At 35.9% G+C, this 21,068-nt stretch overlaps 1 protein-coding gene across 3 annotated transcripts; it reads left to right on the forward strand.

Moving 5' to 3' along the window:
• Positions 1–81: 81 nt before the first annotated feature.
• acox1 (acyl-CoA oxidase 1, palmitoyl) lies at positions 82–20,158 on the forward strand. Of its 3 annotated transcripts, none has more exons than XM_048200450.1 (14): positions 82–316; positions 4,381–4,540; positions 7,992–8,152; positions 9,241–9,348; positions 9,463–9,582; positions 11,754–11,869; positions 12,215–12,384; positions 12,664–12,826; positions 12,987–13,177; positions 16,304–16,480; positions 16,639–16,744; positions 17,366–17,509; positions 18,686–18,892; positions 19,074–20,158. In XM_048200450.1, exons 1-14 carry the CDS (start codon positions 208–210, stop codon positions 19,122–19,124), a joined length of 1,983 nt encoding a protein of 660 aa, XP_048056407.1. In that variant the 5' UTR covers positions 82–207; the 3' UTR covers positions 19,125–20,158. The 3 variants fall into 3 exon arrangements, with proteins under 3 accessions (XP_048056407.1, XP_048056406.1, XP_048056405.1); XM_048200449.1 differs by lacking the exons at positions 82–316; positions 7,992–8,152 and adding exons at positions 3,213–3,450; positions 6,189–6,349; XM_048200448.1 differs by lacking the exon at positions 82–316 and adding an exon at positions 3,215–3,450.
• The last annotated feature ends 910 nt before the right edge of the window (positions 20,159–21,068 follow it).

Raw genomic sequence — 21,068 nt, forward strand, 5'->3', positions numbered from 1 at the left:
GACTTGCCGTACAACGCAAAGCGCCCAGAGCGTCACGCCCATTGTGTTATCAAAGCTTCTATTGGCCAACACGTAACTGACGTAGAAATTGCCCACCTTCCAGGAAGCAACAAATTCACTAGGCCGGAGTTGAAACGTTATACAACATCAATAAAGTACACAAAAGCAGAAGGCACTTCATCCAGAAGAAAGTCCAACGGAGCCGTCATGAATCCTGATATTAGCCGTGAACGTGAAAATGCATCTTTTAACCCGGAGATCCTTACGAACATACTGGACGGTGGTGCAGAAAAGACACGCAGGAGGAGAGAAATAGGTCAGCTGTAATCAGAATTATCTGATATCATCTGCACTTATTTATTTAATTATTATATTAATTATTATTATTCTGTAAAAAACTGCATTTGTTTAGCCAAAACATTTTTTCTTATTGTAAAAAAGCTTTAGTAGCTATAGTAATGCATTTTAGTTTTGCTTGTAGTCTTTTTAGGTGCATTCTTTGGCTGGGTTGACTCATGCACTTGATTGTTCTCATGCACTGAGCATGAGTCTCCTGTCTTTTCCATACTCCTGTGTCGTATACAAAAAAAACAACAACAAAAAAAAAAAAACAAAACAAAAAAAAAAAGAGAAAAGAAAAGGAAAAACTATAATCGAAAAACAGTCTTAACTTTAAATCTTAACTTAATAACTCTTAAACTAATTACTTGTAAGGGCAGAAAGATAAAAATGTCTCAAATTTATTTATTGCTATTTTCCCAAAAATACAATTGTCATATTTGTTTCTGCAAACTATTAATGTGTTTTTTCCCCCCCAGTTGTTCAGTTTGTGTTTCTCATGAAAATTACATGTATACCATTCAGATAAGAGAAATATTTCATTTACATTGAGGTCATTGGCCCTCTCACAGCTGCCATGTTACTCTTAAATAAAAAATGGTGAGGTGATTCTTATTTGCAGGGATGCCCATTTCATTATTATCATCACTATTTTCTCTTTTGCTTTCTTTTTTATTATTATAAATTGGGCATGTAGCCTTTTAAATATCTCTTATCTCCTATATCTTAAATTAATACCCATGTAAAAATAACCTGTACAGTGTATTACTAAAAATGAACAAAAGATCCAGAGTCATTAGTGTAAAAACGGAATGTGGCTTTTCAGCCATTTATTTCTGTAGCTCCTCAAACAGAAACTTTTTTACACCAGCTAGTTTGAGACATTAAGGTAAAAGCTAGATTAAACATGGCACTTATCACCTATAGTGCTTGCTTTATTGTTCTTCCCTAGAGTCTCTGGTTATTAGTGATCCAGACTTCCAGCATGAAACTCATGATACTTATTGTTACATTGTAGATCTTTCACCAAAACTAGAGTATGATGTTGTATAAAATAGGCTTATGAGTAGCATGAAAGCTAATTACACTCACTGGCAATGGCAAGTTCCAAAGTGTTTAAAGAGACAGCCTGAGCAAAGGTCTCCGATTAAAAGTGTGTCAAAGGGAATTGAAGCCAGTGCTACCGACTCCACCCAGATTTACTATCAGCTTGTGCCAGCGCAAACCCTCTTTTGCCATTAAAAAACTACTGTCAGGATTTACTAAAGACACTAGGGCTGGGGGATATATCGCATGTGATTGTCACGCGCATTTAGTCAGTAAAGCCGGTTCCCTGATTACCGCTAAATCGCCATCACCTGCTTTCAAATGGAGCGGCATTTAATAGACAGAGCCGTAGTTCACTGATAAGCCACGCAATATCGCATTCATATCTTAGATGTATCGCCTTCGATAATGAACGCGATATTGCGTGGCTTATCAGTGAACTACGGCTCTGTCTATTAAATGCCGCTCCATTTGAAAGCAGGTGATGGCGATTTAGCGGTAATCAGGGAACCGGCTTTACTGACTAAATGCGCGTGACAATCACATGCGATATATCCCCCAGCCCTAAAAGACACGCAGTATAAAATTAGCACTGAAAACGCGTGGACTGAGTTGTGTTTGCGGCTGACCTTGTTGCATATGCATTTTTCGTTTCAGATGCAAAACCTATGGGAGGAGAGTATTTATATGAATCGCACAATGCGATTTACTAATGTTTGCGCTAGTCAGTTTACTGGTAATTACACTATTATTTAACGCCCTAAAAAAGCATGTCTGAACCCATCTTGTGACATGGCTGCAATTGTTGCTGTTAGGAGGAGACACCGCAGAGAACAGAGAGCGTGTGGTAGAAGGATTATTAATTTCTTTGAAATGCCAGAGTAAGACCTTATCCGAACATATTGTTTGCCAAGCTATGTTGGCCTATAGGCCAACATGGCTTGGCAAACTATATTATACAGTATATGTGTATGCGTTTGTCAGATTACATGTTAATATACAGTACTAAAGTGTCTTTGATGTTTCCATGGTTTTACGACAAAATAAAACGGGAAATCAAGGGTAATGATGTCATTGATAGGTGACACACAGACACGGTATGTGTCCTGGTTAAAATTGCTTATTTCTCTGGATTTAGAATTTCTTAGAAACATTTGGGATAATGTAAGTACACAAGTCAACAAAAAATATAACATTGTTTTAGTGGTTTTTGAATATTTTAATCTAAAAATCCTACATATTTGTGCATTTAACTTGTTGCATATGTCAGATTTATTGCATGACTCGGGCAGAGAAAAGCTGTTGCTATCAAACATTGTTTGTCAGTCAGTGTAATGGTGAAGGGATAGATCAAATGGGCCAACTGATCAAAAGGTTTGCGAAGAAATTTCATGCTCCCTTGTAAAAGTATTTTGTAGTATTTTCAAAATACAAAAATACAGTAGTTTATTTTGATACATGGTGTGGCTGCTGTATTTTGTAGTTTATTTTGATACATTTAAAATTAAGGTATTTGGTATTTTATTTTAAATACTTCCACTAACATACGTAATAAATATATTACAAACTGTATAAGCATCGGTGTGTTCATTTATTTTCTTATGTTTTAATTATATCATAATTATTTATTTTTGTGTTGCGTTCAGCTTTCCTTTCTTTAACAGTTATGGAAAGACAAAAGGGACGTAACTCAGATTAAAACGCTGTTTCATACATTTTCATACCCATGCAGGAATTTTGATTCTTTTGACTTGCCGTACAACGCAAAGCGCCCAGAGCGTCACGCCCATTGTGTTATCAAAGCTTCTATTGGCCAACACGTAACTGACGTAGAAATTGCCCACCTTCCAGAAAGCAACAAATTCACTAGGCCAGAGTTGAAACGTTATACAACATCAATAAAGTACACAAAAGCAGAAGGCACTTCATCCAGAAGAAAGTCCAACGGAGCAGTCATGAATCCTGATATTAGCCGTGAACGTGAAAATGCATCTTTTAACCCGGAGATCCTTACGAACATACTGGACGGTGGTGCAGAAAAGACACGCAGGAGGAGAGAAATAGGTCAGCTGTAATCAGAATTATCTGATATCATCTGCACTTATTTATTTAATTATTTAATTAATTATTATTATTCTGTAAAAAACTGCATTTGTTTAGCCAAAACATTTTTTTCTTATTGTAAAAAAAGCTTTAGTGGCTGTAGTAATGCATTTTAGTTTTGCTTGTAGTCTTTTTAGGTGCATTCTTTGGCTGGGTTGACTCATGCACTTGATTGTTCTCATGCACTGAGCATGAGTCTCCTGTCTTTTCCATACTCCTGTGTCGTATACAAAGGAAAAAAAAAGAAAAGGGAAAAACAATAATCGAAAAACAGTCTTAACTTTAAATCTTAACTTAATAACTCTTAAACTAATTACTTATAAGGGCAGAAAGATAAAAATGTCTCAAATTTATTTATTGCTATTTTTCCAAAAATACAATTGTCATATTTGTTTCTGCAAACTATTAATGTGCTTTTTTCCCCAGTTGTTCAGTTCTCATGAAAATTACATGTATACCATTCAGATAAGAGAAATATTTCATTTACATTGAGGTCATTGGCCCTCTCACAGCTGCCATGTTACTCTTAAATAAAAAAATGGTGAGGTGATTCTTATTTGCAGGGATTATCATCACTATTTTCTCTTTTGCTTTCTTTTTTTTTTTTTTCTATTATAAATTGGGCATGTAGCCTCTTAAATATCTCTAATTATCTCCTATATCTTAAATTAATACCCATGTAAAAATAACCTGTACAGTGTATTAGTAAAAATGAACAAAAGATCCAGAGTCATTAGTGTAAAAACAGAATGTGGCTTTTCAGCCATTTATTTCTGTAGCTCCTCAAACAGAAACTTTTTTTTACACCAGCTAGTTTGAGACATTAAGGTAAAAGCTAGGTTAAACATGGCACTTATCACCTATAGTGCTTGCTTTATTTTTCTTCCCTAGAGTCTCTGGTTATTAGTGATCCAGACTTCCAGCATGAAGACCTGAACTTCCTCTCCCGCAGTGAGCGATACGATGCAGCAGTGCGCAAGAGTGCTCAGATGATTTTGAAACTGAGGGAATATGGTATCTCTGATCCAGAGGAGATTTACTCCTACAAGAGGTATGCATATTTGTCATGATTCAAGAAACTCTCTCAGTTATTGTATATGGATACTCTGTAACTGATGATGTTTAGAATATAGAAAACATTTGAGTTGTGAAGTTCATATAAAAAGATAAGACTACCAGTTAAATGTGTGGAAAAGTCTACTCATTCCTTATTATTACAATTTTTCCACTCTTTAAATTAATAGTCTTAACATATATGAAAGTAAGTTATTCCTTCATGAGTGCCCTGGTGTCTTTGTGACCTTTGTCTCAGCATCTTTGTAATCAAATGACATGCCATGTATGAATTACATTCTTGCTTCATAGTGCCCACATTGCATCCATCCTGCATTTGGAGTAAAAATGTTGTTTATTTTTCTATTTATTATTAGTTTTTATAATGAATGGACATCTTGTAAATGTGCATTAAGAAAGTGTCACATTACCTTATTTACTAATTGTTACATTGTAGATCTTTCACCAAAACTAGAGTATGATGTTGTAAAAATAGGCTTGTGAGTAGCATGAAAGCTAATCACACTTACTGGCAATGGCAAGTTCCAAAGTGTTTAAAGAGACAGCCTGAGCAAAGGTCTCTGATTAAAAGTGTGTCAAAGGTAATTGAAGCCAGTGCTACTGACTCCACTCATATTCTCAAGCTGAATAAGCTGAAGCAAATGAAGCTGGTTATTATTCACATTTAGGTGATTCAGACATGCTTGAAAGTTCACTTTTATACACGTTTAGCACAATGAAAATAGTTGCGTTAGCGTTAGCATCAACCAGTGCAGCCACTGTTGATAATTAGGTAAATTTAGTTAATTAATAAGTTTTTTTTCAAATGCTTACACACATTTTCAAAACTTTGCCTTTTTTTTTTTTTTCGAAACTTTATACACACAAATCCAAGAACTGCACACACAAAATGCAAAATGCCTCACATCTCTTGCAAAATGAAGCACTGCATTCAAAATATCACAAACACATCTTAAAAGCAAACATTTGTCTTACGTTGCAAACACCTTTGCCATAATATTCTATTTTTGGATATATCATATTCACACAGTTATTTAAAACCTAAAGCTCTTCTTTCATGAGCTCCTATGTACATTTCTGTACAAGATTGAAAGTAATTGGCAGAGAGATGTTGAAAAATTACGTTAACCACGAAAGCAAGATTGAAACCAAACCTTTTTTTTTTTTTTTACTGTAAGCATTTGTGGGTGTGAATACAGTATTACACAGAACGAAAAAAAAGAAATGCATCAACCATGTGTAGTTGGACAGAAACAATGGTTGTGTTTGAAAAAGGAAATTAAGATACTTAATGTTAGATTTTTGTGTGTTACATAGAGAATTGTGTGTTGTTTTTTGCAAAAAGTGTTTTATGAAATTGAAAACAGAGTCGAAGGCTGAGAATTAGTGTATGGTTTTGCAGATTTGGTGTGTGGTTCAGGTGTTTAAGTGTCAGGTTTCATAAATTGTGTGACAAGTAAGGATTTTGTGTCTAAGCAATTGAAAAAAAAAAAAAAAAACTGTAATAATTTAAACTAGGTCTGTATAAACATTTAAATATCGTTGCCTTTATAAACCAGTGTAAACTTATGTAACTACACATCTCCATGTATCTCTAGTTGAAGTTTGTCTGTTCCATCCTGCAGTGTTGCGAAGGGTGTGTATCAAGAGCCCTTTGGTGTCCATTATGTCATGTTCATGCCCACCCTAAACAGCCAGTGCACTGCTGAACAGCGCAAAAAATGGATCCCGTTAGCCGAGTCGTTCCATATGTTAGGCACCTATGCTCAGACAGAGCTGGGGCACGGTCAGTCTCTCTCTCCCAAACAATTATGACAAATGTACTTTCTTTATGTAGACCAAACTAATAGTGTTGTCCTTTTTGAGTTTAGAGTCAATGGTGCATATAGTTAAGTATGACCCTTGCAGGTGTTGACAGCTCAGTATGGTCATATTCTCAGGTTTAATGGTCTCCTAAAGTATAATGAATAGTTAGATGGCTAAAGTCACTCAATACTTGAAAATAAGTACTCCTAGTGTTCACCTTGCATTTTCCATCCCATCCTGTACATATTAGTCCACTTTTCTAAAACACATTTTCATCCTGACCTTATTTGCATAAAAACATTAATGTTTTTATGCCTGTAATGTTTATTTTGATTGCTAAGTCTGGTCCAGCTTTTTAGTATGAAATCTGTCACTTGCCTGTTATACAGTAGTTGATCCTGTTTTCTACTGTATGTAAATTAAATACATTATTTTGAGTTTTTTTTTTAACTAAAAAAAAATTTTTTTTTTATATCAACGAAAACTATAATTAGTAGAGATGTAAGACAGTAAGTTTGTATGAAGGAGGAAGCAGCAGGTTTTGAGAGAGAGTAATGGCGTCTTTGTGCAGAAGTGTCAGTTAGAGGGAAGAAATGTATCTAACTGGGAATATGGGACAAACAGGTCACCCTATTGTTTCTCTCTCGAAAGTTAAATTTCAGAATGTCATGTGAGAGACATTATAAAAACCATTTGATCGAGGCATTGACTATTTTTCTATTCAACACGCATGTGCATTAGCTCGAATTATAAATAGTTGGGTGATTTGAAATGTATTATTGAAACGATCTTGATTTTGTGCTTTCCCCATTTAAGTAGATGGTAGCTATATTGGTTTTTGTCTGTTGTCTTATATAGAAATAGCTGCCTGAGGTTAAGTTGATGTTTTATATACACATGCATTAAATGGACACTTTTGTAGGTGTTCTTCTTTCCCCTTTCCTTTCCCTCAGTTATTCATACTAAAAGTGCCATGTTTTTAAGATGCTTTGACTTGTGTTGTTGAGTAATGTAAAAGTAATATCAACATTCAACATCCATCTCTATCTGTTTTTGATCCAAGTGTGGATCTTGTATGAATGGCCCTATAGTCTGCAACATGAATGCTGTTTTGCCTTTTGCCATATAAACAAGGATGCAGCTTAAATACCTTTTTTAATGTGCTGCTGCTTTTTAAAAAAAATAAATAAATAAACTATGTGAGTAAACTCGTTGTAACTGATGAATGTTTTTATGCATTCTTTTTTTTTTTTTTGCCATTGAAGAGCATCTGTTTTAAGGAATAGTTTGTGCAGTTATTTTTACAGCATTATAATAATAATATTATTATTATTGGTTTGCAATAATAGAATTATTAATCATTATTAAATCTGATGTTTTTTAATCAGCTTCTGCATGACCTTTTTTTGTAATTTCTGTCCATTTTCTTTAATCCCATCCCTATTTATCTATATTCATAAAAACCCACATTCTTTTTCTGTCTTCCTTTTTATTTTTAACACTCCCTTGTTTGTTTCACTGCTATCTAAATAAATATTACACCTTTCTACTTGCATTTCTATCTCTTTCTTGCACATTTTCTTTTAAATACTCCGCTCACTTTGACCCTTGCCCTATCAAAGCTGTGTGCACCGAGGGCGTCCAGAGCCCCTTGACCTGCACTTGGGCATGTTCCTGCCGACGCTGTTGAACCAATCCTCACCTGAACAACTGGAAGCTTTCTTCATGCCAGCATGGAACCTGGAGATTATTGGCACCTACGCGCAGACTGAGATGGGGCACGGTAACAAATCTGGCAGCCTACCTGCATGCACATATTACTATACTGAGGCACTGGATTGCATTGGATCTGTACACTACAGAGCAAAATTTTTCCAAATTTTGTAGAAATTTATGCTTCAGCATTTCGAGAAAAGGGCAAATATCAAAGAGACAGAATGACATAAAGGATGGTTCCTAATTGTATGACACCAATGAGACATATTCACCTGTGGAGCCATACTTGACAGTAGTTTCTAACCAGCAGTGCCAGGCCAGCAGTCTCAGACTAGAAGTTTGGGTAGAACTGACGCCACCACTAACCCTAACCTCACTGAGGCTGTACGCTTTGCCTTAACTTCCATCTTGATACAGCTGGCCTGGTGGTACAGATGGTTCTGCGGCTTTGCCGTTGGATACTTTTGACAGTAACTTCCAAACGTGGAGCTGGAAGCTTAATGGTCTAGGGCTCTTTTGTTGGATTCAAGAGTCAGTGGCATCCTGAACCAAAAAGACTACCACAATATTTTCAAAGTAATGGCCAGCACATTCTCCTAATGTAAACTCCATCTACATGATTTGGGATGAACTAGGCAGAAAGGTGTAAACAAAGCAACACACAAATGTTTTTTCTAACAGTGTTTGGAAGACTTTTCAGAACAATGTTATAAAATATCCATTTTAGTATAAATGCCACAGGTGTTTTGCTGTTATTTGATAAGATAGCCAATTGACTCTCTAATTGATTATTTCTTATATGCTTTATTTTCAAAGTAAACTGCAATTTTTAATAAAATCTGAAAAAAAAAAAACAATTGTTTTTCAAAAAATTAAGGTAGGGTATCTGTTTTTCTTGCTGTCAAACACCTACAAGGGTTAGCTTAACCATGCTATTAGAACTTTTGAGCTTAAAGATTATGAATACTGTTACATACTGAACCACTAAGGGGATTAGAGTTGATTTGTAAGTGAATTTGCTCAGTCCCAGATATTTATTTAAATAATAGGCAATACTTGACTTTGGAACTGTATTAAATATGCATGAATTTCACTTTGATTTACATGTATTAGATCTCTAGTAACAGTTGTGTTACATGTATAATATCCTTCCAGGTACACACATTCGTGCTCTTGAGACCACTGCTACTTACGACCCTTCCACCCAAGAGTTTGTTTTGAACAGTCCAACAATCTCCTCTATTAAATGGTGGCCAGGTGGATGTGAGTAAGCCCTGCTCAAATCACACAATTTTATGTCAAATTTAAGATGGCACTGTGTACAACTGACTACATAACATTTATTTTTTTAATTGTTAATTTACTCTGTCTTTCTAGTGGGTAAAACCTCAAATCATGCTATAGTCCTGGCTCAGCTTTACACGCAGGGCAAATGTCATGGCCTACATGCCTTCATCACACCCATTCGCTGTATGAAGACACACATGCCACTGCCAGGTACAGAACCTTGAGTTGGTGTATGTCCCTAATGTTGTGATGATATATAGAGATACAGAATGGAGCATGTGTTTAAGGTTTATTTGAAAACTACACCTATGTTTGTTGGATCAGGGAACTAAAATCTGCAGGAATGTGGAACTCTAGGAGCACCCCTGGTGTTTGGCACCCCTGGTTTAAATGGACTGCAGTTGTTACAAAGTCACCAGATTATGGAATGATTGTTTGATCTTATCACAATTGTCACTTTGCACTAGATTTTCCAAACACGTGTTGCCTCCCAAAAATGGGAATTGTTTATCAATATGTACACCAATAAAATACATATTTTTATTGATTAGAAGTAGTTTTTTCTTGTTAATTGTTGCTCTGTGTAATTGGACCAAAAACCTATTAATTTGTCTTGCGCTGAGTCTATGCAATAGTGCAGTTTTAAAGATATTGTTTCAGATAATTTGTTGCAGTTTCAGTCTTGGATTTTAAAGCCAAATGACACTGCTATGGCAACAACTAAAAAAAAGAACAGACCAGACCAATAACATGTCAGGTTGGATGGTAAACATTGGTGGACAGCCATTTTAGGTCTCTCCAGAGATGCTCAATTGGGTTTAAGTCAGGGTTCTGGCTGGGCCATTCAAGAACAGTCACGGAGTTGTTGTGAAGCCACTCCTTCTTTATTTTAGCTGTGTGCTTAGGGTCATTGTCTTGTTGGAAGGTAAACCTTCGGCCCAGTCTGAGGTCCTGAGCACTCTGGAGAAGGTTTTCGTCCAGGATATCCCTGTACTTGGCCGCATTCATCTTTCCCTCGATTGCAACCAGTCGTCCTGTCCCTGCAGCTGAAAAACACCCCCACAGCATGATGCTGCCACCACCATGCTTCACTGTTGGGACTGTATTGGACAGGTGATGAGCAGTGCCTGGTTTTCTCAACACATACCGCTTAGAATTAATGCCAAAAAGTTCTATCTTGGCCTCATCAGACCAGAGAATCTTATTTCTCACCATCTTGGAGTCCTTCAGGTGTTTTTTTAGCAAACTCCATGTGGGCTTTCATGTGTCTTGCACTGAGGAGAGGCTTCCGTCGGGCCACTCTGCCATAAAGCCCCGACTGGTGGAGGGCTGCAGTGATGGTTGACTCTCTACAACTTTCTCTCATCTCCCAACTGCATCTCTGGAGCTCAGCCACAGTGATCTTTGGGTTCTTCTTTACCTCTCTCACCAAGGCTCTTCTCCCCCGATAGCTCAGTTTGGCCGGACGGCCAGCTCTAAGAAGGGTTCTGGTCGTCCCAAACGTCTTCCATTTAAGGATTATGGAGGCCACTGTGCTCTTAGGAACCTTAAGTGCAGCAGAAATTTTTTTGTAACCTTGGCCAGATCTGTGCCTTGCCACAATTCTGTCTCTGAGCTCTTCAGGCAGTTCCTTTGACCTCATGATTCTCATTTGCTCTGACATGCACTGTGAGCTGTAAGGTCTTATATAGACAGGTGTGTGGCTTTCCTAATCAAGTCCAATCAGTATAATCAAACACAGCTGGACTCAAATGAAGATGTAGAACCATCTCAAGGATGATCAGAAGAAATGGACAGCACCTGAGTTAAATATGAGTGTCACAGCAAAGGGTCTGAATACTTAGGACCATGTGATATTTCAGTTTATCTTTTTTAATAAATCTGCAAAAATGTCAACAATTGTGTGTTTTTCTGTCAATATGGGGTGCTGTGTGTACATTAATAAGGGAAAAAAAGAACTTAAATGATTTTAGCAAATGGCTTCAATATAACAAAGAGTGAAAAATTTAAGGGGGTCTGAATACTTTCCGTACCCACTGTACAGTCAAACCAAAAATTATTTAGACACTATATATATATATATATATATATATATATATATATATATATATATATATATATATATATATATATATATATATATATATATATATATATATATATATATATATATATATATATATAAATATAAATTAGAATTTGTATTTAAATATTATTATTCAGTTCGTTCTGCCCTGGTAACAAATTTTTTTTTCCAACTTGACAGCCATACATTTAGATAGACATTCGACATTTGTGTAGCGATATGATTTGTATGTGCATGTGTACAGAATGTAGTCCTCAATTAAGCCATTGTTTTCAAATCTGTCGTGTTTGAACAGGTGTAGTGGTTGGTGATATTGGCCCCAAATTTGGTTTTGATGAGGTGGATAATGGCTACTTAAAACTGGAAAATGTCAGGATTCCACGTGAGAATATGCTGATGAAGTATGCCAAGGTGAGCATATCCTGCACACACGGAAAGATAAAACTTTACAATTGTGTTTGCGCTTGTGTTTAGAGTTTTTATAAGCAAAATCAAGGAAGATCTCTAATTTTAATTATTTATAATTATGTGTGCTCATGTAAATTGAGTGGGTTCCAAAAGACTAGACAATCTAGTTTTAGGATTTTGAAAAGCAAAAAAATGTTAGGACAAAATAAATAATATTAAAAAGAATAAGAAAGATTCTAAATTATTTTTATACTAAAATAAATTTTGAAGAAAAAAATTGTCTGAATTCTCTGTTTCCACTGGAACATTCTCAAATGTAATTGCTTTACTTGGTGTGTACTTGTGTAGGTTGAGCCGGACGGTACATATGTGAAGCCTCCTAGTGATAAGCTCACATATGGCACTATGGTGTTTATTCGCTCCATGATAGTGGGGGAGTCAGCACGAGCACTCTCTAAGTCCTGCACTATTGCCATTCGATACAGTGCAGTCCGACACCAGTCTGAACTACGCCCAGGGTGGGTCTCTCTCTCTCTCTCTCTCTCTCTCTCTCTCTCTCTCTCTCTCTCTCTCTCTCTCTCTCTCTCTCTCTCTCTCTCTCTCTCTCTCTCTCTCTCTCTCTCTCTCTCTCTCTCTCTCTCTCTCTCTCTCTCTCTCTCTCTCTCTCTCTCTCTCTCTCTCTCTCTCTCTCTCTCTCTCTCTCTCTCTCTCTCTCTTTACACATTTGCTCAAACAAATATTACGGGGAAAAAATATTTTTAGGTGATTTAAGTAACTTTTCTTTTTTTTTATTTTAGAGAACCAGAGCCACAGATCTTGGACTATCAGACCCAGCAGTATAAACTATTTCCTCTGCTGGCCACTGCCTATGCCTTCCACTTTGTGGGGCAATACATGAGTAAAACATACCATCGCATCTCAGGAGACATTAATCAGGGTGACTTCAGTGAGCTGCCAGAAGTATGCAATTATGTTACAAAAAAATAATGTTCTATATATGTGTTCATCTTTTTTTACATGCTTGCATGTTTTGTAGCTAAATTTCAGTCTTCATTTATCTCATTTTTAATTTTTTATTTTTTTTATTTTTTATTATATCTTCCCTTTATTCTTTCTCTAGCTGCATGCTCTATCTGCAGGTTTGAAAGCTTTCACCACCTGGGCGGCGAATACAGGCATTGAGGTTTGTCGCATGTCATGTGGTGGACATGGTTATTCCCGCTGCAGCAGTTTACCCGACATCTATGTCACCTTTACGCCAACCTGCACTTATGAGGGAGAAAATACAGTAATGATGCTGCAAACAGCTAGGTAAAAATACCTGTTAACATTAACTGTTTCAAACTTTAGCACTATTTCGATGGAATTAACTCTTAAAACAACTTTGAGTTGCAATGAATATGTAAAATAGATTATGATATATGTCTGTGAATTCATGCAGTGATATGAGTGGGATTGAAACTAGGGTGTCAAAAAAAAAAAAAAAAAAACTAAATTCGAATCTTAAATATTACTTGTATTCAAATTTTATTTTAGTTAGAGGGAAAAAAAAGCTTTTGGCCTGTCTCCTGAGGCCACAAGAGGTCACAATGAGCAAAATATTATTCAAAGCAATGAAATAACATGACTGTCTGTAAAAAAAAAAAAATAAAATAAAAATTGCATACATTTTAAACTAAGTTTAAAAATCAAGTATAATTTAGTAAATTACATAAACAATTATGAACAAAACGGCATGTAAAATGTGTTCATTTTGAAAATCGCTGGGATCATATTATCTACACACATTGTCGAACAGGGCACTGTAGATTAACCCATATGTTTCTGCTAAAGGGTTAGTTCACCTAAAAATGAAATTTCTGTCATTACATACTCACCCTTATGTCGTCCCAAACCCGTAAGACCTTCATTTATCTTCGGAACACAAATTACGAAATCCGAGGGTATCTGATTTTAAGACATAAACACTAAAGCGTTACAACGAAAATAGCATAGCAGTATGACGGGACAGACGAATTTGTTGAATAAAGTCGTTATTTTTGTTTTGTTTTTGCGCAAAAAAAGTATTCTCGTCGCTTCATAATAAGGTTGAACCACTGTAGTCATGTTGACTATTTTATCAATGTCTTTAATACCTTTCTGGACCTCAAAAGGTGCAAATGTCATTGCTGCTTATGTGTGGATCAGATACCCTCGGATTTCATCAAAAATATCTTAATTTGTGTTCCGAAGACAAACAAAGGTCTTACGATTTTGGGATGACATTTTTGCATTCAAATGTGAATTTTTATTTTAAATTCTATGAATATTTGAAATTCAAATTTTAATTTTACAGCCCTAACTGAAACCTGGTTTTGGGGATGAAAATTGACATAGAAAACAGAGATGCCAATCCTGTCAGTTTGTTAATGCCATCCCAGCCATTAAGAAACAGGATAGGATTGTCATTTCTGTAGTTTTTTTTTTTTTTTTTTTTTTTTTTTACTAAAGTTGGAGTGTCTGTTTTGTGGATGTAGGTGTTATGGAAGGTCATCATTTGTACATCACAGAACTCATTTAAAATTAATGAGAAATGTGTTATAATGTTATGTATATAATTGAGAACCATACCTGACTAAATCAAATAAGTTAATAATCAAATAATGTTTTGTTGAGCCAACTTTAAAGTTCCTGTGTCATATTAACCAGACATGTCTTTAGCATGCTAACATGCACAATTGCTGGTTAGTATGACAAATGACTTTAAATTAAATTTGGCTAATAAGAAGAGACTGGTGTCAGTGCTGACATTAATATAGTTGTCACTTACAGAGTGAAGCAACTGAACTCACACCATAACTACCATATCTGTCATGTGGTAAATTACTTCCTGTACAAAAAAACTTTTTTGACTGATAATGTGTGCGGTAGCTAACAGTTTTGCACTCGCCTGGTCTAGGCCAGGCCATATTTGTGCCTGGGTATAACAGAAGGTTGTTTCAAAGACTGAGAGTCTGGAGAGACTGGTTTCAAGTGACGAGGCAGGTGCTTATGGCACGATAGGAGTGACTGCTGACCAGAGACAATACAATGAGTAATTTGCCATATTTAGGTCTCACGAAATGGGTTGTCCACTCAAGGGATAATATGCAGTGATGAAATCTTGAGAGAGTAGCAGTGACGCGTAGGCAAGGAGCTGATCTCCACACAGACTGATGTAATCTGTCAGCATGGAAGCACAGGAACACAGGAGAGTCAACAAGTCTAGTTGACAGAGAGAGACAGTGGAAAGATCACAGGACTGTGCAAAAGGTGAAACAGTTCCCAACACAGGAAGCGTAGAATCATAGACAGAGAATAATCCAAAATGGGAACATTAAAGAGACTCTAGGCAGGGAAGGAAACTGCAACAATAAATGCAGAAAAATCCAACAAGAAAGAATACTAGACCGTCTAGGCAAGAATAAATCTCTTACTTTTCACAGGTAGACTGAATGCAGAGACATGAAAAATAATAACAACAATACTAGAAAATACTAACTGGAGAGGGAAAGCGATCCAATTAAAAAAAAAAAAAAAAAAAAAAAAAAAAAAAAAAAAAGTAATTAAGGTCAATGAAATAACTCAGATCAGGAAGTAAAAGTCATATATACAGGTAGAAAAACAGACACAAAATGACTAACGAGGCTGATCTACAACCGGCACCCTAATATGCACAGCTTCCAAACAAATGTCAATAAGTCACTACCTCACCACAGTGACTGGGAGTTTAAGAGAAAAAACAAAGAAAAGAAAATTGTGTGTAAGCTGTTGAAATTGGACATTATAATGGCAGCAACAGAAAGTTTAAAGATGGGGAAACAGGAAACCTTTAAAAATAAACAGTTAACTATCTGGGGTTTGAGGTATATTTTGGGCCCCAGAAATGTTTTGACAAGCCCTGATATTTGTGCATATTTCAGTTACTTATACATTTTTTAATGGCTAAAAGTCTGATTACACTTTATTCAGTAAAATGGTTCTACAATAATATGTGAGCAGAATGTATGTAAAAGTTTGTAGTTTTTGAGAAAATCAAGTTATTTCTTTGTTAGTAAAATATACATGTATATATATTTAAGCCACTGAAGTAAAGCCATAAAACACATACTGAACATTTGTTCACAAGACTTGAGCACAAGACTTAAGCAGTTTTCATTTCCTATTCCATTGAATAACCTAAAATGTTACCTAAAAAGGTACAAATCCTAAACTGCAAGAGGTTAAAGAAACAAGTGCAGTCTAGTCTTTTTCTAGATAATTTGTTTTCAGTTTCCAAGTGTTTTTAAATTGATCTTGAAATGGTTCAAATCTACATTAATGTTATTCACAAATATTCAACGAGATGATTTCCATGTATCTCAGTGAACTAATTGATTTGTACAAACAAACTTATATTACCTGTCTTCTGTTAATTAGGTATTTGGTGAAGAGCTACAAACAAGCATGGGCAGGACAGCAGTTGACAGGCATTGTTTCTTACTTGAATGAACCTCAGAACAGAATACAGCCCCATTCTGTGTCCTCCCGGCCCACTGTTGTCAGTATTAATGACCTGGCCTGCCTCGTGGAGGCATACAAATTCAGAGCTGCAAAGTAAGTTGGATCCAGGAAGACATATAATATATTGTGATAGATTTTGTGGTACATTTTTGGCAGGTTGTAAAATGTGCCATAGATAACAGTACTGTTAAAAACTTGCTCGCATAGAATTTTTTTCAGTGACTGAGAATGTTTTTGAAAAATGCTCACAGGTTAGTTGAAATTGCAGCTAAGAACCTCCAGGCAGAGCTACAGCACAGCAAGAGCAATGAGGACGCCTGGAACAACAGTTCCATTGATCTAGTCCGAGCATCTGATGTGAGCCTTCTTAAACATAACCTCTGAGTAATAATATTAGCACAGGGGTATCTAATCTGGAGGGCCACTGTCCTGGAGGGCCACTGTCCTGCTGGATTTAGTTCCAACTCAAATTAAACAAACCTGAACCAAGATAGAGGTCTTTAGGACATGGGCTGTTGCCCGAAAGCTTAGGCATCTGACTTGTTGCCTAGATCAGGCATTGAAGGTGCCTCCGAAAATGATCTCAAACAGCTTCTGAGGCATCATAAAGGTCTACAAACAGAAAGCTTTGGTCATAACCAGGCCTGGCACTATGAGGGAGCAAAAGGAGGATCTGATTGATTTATGCCGCCTCAGTTTCAATTTGACCACCCCCACACTTCCAGGCAGGAATGTTATGACAAGTTGTAGCTAACCTTTGCAGGACGTTGGCCCTCCAAGACCAGGATTGACACTCCTCTGTTAAAACAAATTCTTAAACAGAACCTTTTAAACAATTGCTTCAATATACGAAACCTATTAAATTATTTCATCATAGATGATTTGTACACATTCAGCTGTGCAGAAATTATTTGTTTGGAGCTGTGTTTTGACTAATTCCTTTTTTTTTTATTTTTTTTTTTTATTCTCTCTCCACAGGCTCATTGTCATTATGTGGTAGTGAAGCTGTTTGCTGCTAAACTGAGTGAGATTGGGGATACGGCTGTCCACTCTGTGCTTAGCACTTTGGCTCTGCTTTATGCCCTTCATGGAGTCGCACAGAACTCTGGAGACTTTTTACAGGTTATATACCAATCACATGGAACATGGAGAGTGTCCGTTTGGCTCACTTTTTGCAAGAGAGTCTGCGCAATTTACATCTCCTCTGATGATTAAGCATGCATCTCAATCAGCTCCCTAGTTCAGTAGTCAGGGGCATTGATCAGGGAATCGGCCACATTAATTTACACGCAGGGTAAAAGATTGTTATGAAGAATATCATGAAATTAAATGCATTTGCAAAGCAGGAATAAACAAGGAAAGTAAGGCAACAGGAAGGCAACTGAAAGAAAATGTCTGACTATATCAGTGCATGTGAATCAAACAAATAGGCCTTATAATTTATATAGTTTCACAAAGACCTCAAAAGAATACATGTAAGCTTAACCTGTTTTAAATGTATATATTAATGCATGTATTATATTTATTTTAATTTAAAAGCAAAGTTTAATATTGTCAATTAATATAATTATATGAATATATTATATAAAATTATACATAAATATTTAAACAATATAAATATAATAAACAATTAGCAGCAAAAGATGAGCAATTTTGTCTCTAAAATGTTTTCACTATAAACTGATTTAATTTGGAGCGAGAGATACAGGGGGAGTGGCTTTATTGCATCAGATACATGTCACTTTACTCACAGCTGATTGGTCGAGTTTTGGTTTGCGATCTCTAACCCAGAATAAAACCTGCTCCGTGACAAACATATATATCTGGTGAGCTTTGAAATTGATTTGTCTGAAACTAGGGCAGTGACAGTGGACTTTTAGAGCTTTCATGTTTGCATGAATTCCGACTGCTGCCACGCATATACTTAAGACCCCATTAAGTCGAATTTGTGACATTTAGTCTATTATACCTTTGAGCAGTGTATATGCAAGTGTACTCCAAACATTTGACAAGATTCTTTTGAAGCTGATACACACGTTTACAGTCTTTATATTCTGGTAAAACAGACAAAAATTAGTTTATGTCTTAAGAGTTATCAAAAGTTTTTGTCTAATACAATGCTGTCTAGAAAGATAATGTCCTATTCATGGGTTGAGCCCTGTCTCGTGGTTCACAGGGGTGCCCTGCAGATGTGCAGTATGCCGCTGGACATGGAGACAGCTGTTCCTAGATAGAAACGAGCTGCAAGTTTAGCATATATGTTCTGGTGTTCCTGATCATATTGTTCTTCTTTGTCAGGCTGGTCTGCTAAGTGTTCCTCAGCTGGCTCAGATCTCACAGAGGCTGAAGGGTCTCCTCTCAGAGCTAAGGCCAAATGCAGTGGCTCTGGTTGATGCCTTTGACTACCGTGATGAGATGCTTAATTCTGTTCTGGGGCGATACGATGGCAACGTCTATGAGCACATGTTTGAGTGGGCCAAGAGATCGCCTTTGAACCATACTGAGGTGTGTATACAATGCATTTGATGTCTGTGAAAATTTAGTCTTTAGAAATGTTTATGTATTGTGTATTCATATCTGGTGATCATTATAGAATGCAATGACAAATTGTGTTGTGCAAGTTAAAAACTTTAATTTGTCAAATGATATTACAAGAACTTTGATACATATTTATTATTTTCTTAAGGTGCATGAGTCTCACCACAAGTACTTGAAGCCCCTACAGTCCAAATTGTAAGCAGTGCATTAATGGGAGAAAGGGAAGAGTCAGTCCAAGACAACTTATACCGTTAGCTCCACCACCTCAAGATTTCCTTGTCATCTACTGTAGAAAAGGACCTTCTATTCATCCCATGAAAGGATTCTGCTGTCAGAGATGAGATTATTTTTGATTAATTTTAAACGGATATGGTTCCATTATGCATTCTAATTATTTAGAGCAGTAGACCATGATTGCTTTCTCTGTGCACTTAAAATAAATGATCATTTCAAGTGAATCCACATTCATTACTTTTTGTAATTGTTTAGATTATTGGTAACACTTTACAATAAGGTTCATTAGTTAACATTAGTTAACTACATTAGTTAACATGAACTAATAATGAACTGCACTAATACAGCATTTATTAATCTTTGTTAATGTATTAGTAAATGTTGAAATTAACATTATTAAAATCTTAACATTAGTTAATGCACTGTGAACTAACATGAACAAACAATGAACAACGTTAACGAAGATTAGTAAATATAGTAAAAAATGTATTGCTCATGGTTAGTTCATGTTAATACATTAACTTAATGTTTTACTAATTAACCTTACTGTAAAGTGTTACCAGATTATTTGTATGTAATTTTTGCTTAATTTGTCTCTCTAAAGTAAGTGATGTTACAATAAACATAGTCCTGATCCTTCAAAATCAAACCATATTTGTATGAATTCCAAAATTCTCTGGGTCACAAACTTCAAATGAAATACTAAAAGTGAATGTTGCACTATGAATACTGTGAGTAACTTTTGAGTTTGAAATGCTATTTACTAAATAATTAAATTTTTGAGGGTCAGACATACACACCCTTTTAAAATCATGCCTTAATGAGACCTCCAGACAGAAATGTTTAAAAAAAAAAAATCAAAATCAGTGTATTGGTTATATTGCAATGATTTATACTATTTACATAGTTATACTAATCTGTGACTAGATAATTTTTTTTTTTCACATTGTTATTTCAACTCTTATGCTACATTTTAATAAAGGAAAAATATAACATTTACATTGTGTAAATGGCAAAGTATCTTATTCATGAATTTAGGTAGTGGAATTTGCATTTCTGTTTACAATTAAAATATTTACATTAAGTTAATTATAAACATACATCAAGAGCATATGGTAAACACTGAAGCTTGTGTATGCCTCAAGCTAAAACAAATCTCATTAGTACGTTTGAGTTTTGGTGCTTACCATATGTGATGTGCTGTGTTGATTATTGTTAGAATTAAGTTAAAGCCTAAATTACATGTGTTCATCATATGAGCTGATTGAATCTCTTCACAAGACTATCCTTTTAGGGGGTTATTTGGTATATAATTTGTGTTTCTTTCTGAAGCGAGCAGTGTTGAAGGTTTTCGCTTTTATAATCATTTACTAATGGGTTGTCTGAAGCAGTAGCTACCTAGTTACATGCTGTAGCATTTTGATAGTGAATCTATTAGTAAGTAGTTAAAGTAAGATCTATTGGCCATGTTTGAGACTGAAGGAGAAGGTTGGAGAACGGAAGTACACAATGATTCCCTGAGGGCCAGGCTGGGTATGAATGTCTGGTCAAATGAACTGACTCCAGTATTCCAAGGATTATCTTTTTCTCTGATATCTTGGTGATTGGCTCAGAGTACTACAACTGGTCACTTGACATCACAAGCTTTTTCCAGTAGCCCCTCACTGCAGACCACTCGAGATCCAGGGGGCAGAGTCGGGTAGGTTAAAGGGATAGTTCACCCAAAAATAACTGCAACCGCTGCCGTCTGTCAGTCAAATAATAGGAGTGAATGGGAACTTCTACTATAAGAGTAAATAAAACTTGCTTAGACAAATCCAAATTAAACCCTGCAGCTCGTGGCGACACATTGATGTCCTAAGACATGAAACGTTCGGTTTGTGCGAGAAACCGAACAGTATTTTTTTTA

This window comes from Megalobrama amblycephala, linkage group LG8 (genome assembly GCF_018812025.1).
Source record: "Megalobrama amblycephala isolate DHTTF-2021 linkage group LG8, ASM1881202v1, whole genome shotgun sequence".
Lineage (NCBI taxonomy): Eukaryota > Metazoa > Chordata > Actinopteri > Cypriniformes > Xenocyprididae > Megalobrama > Megalobrama amblycephala.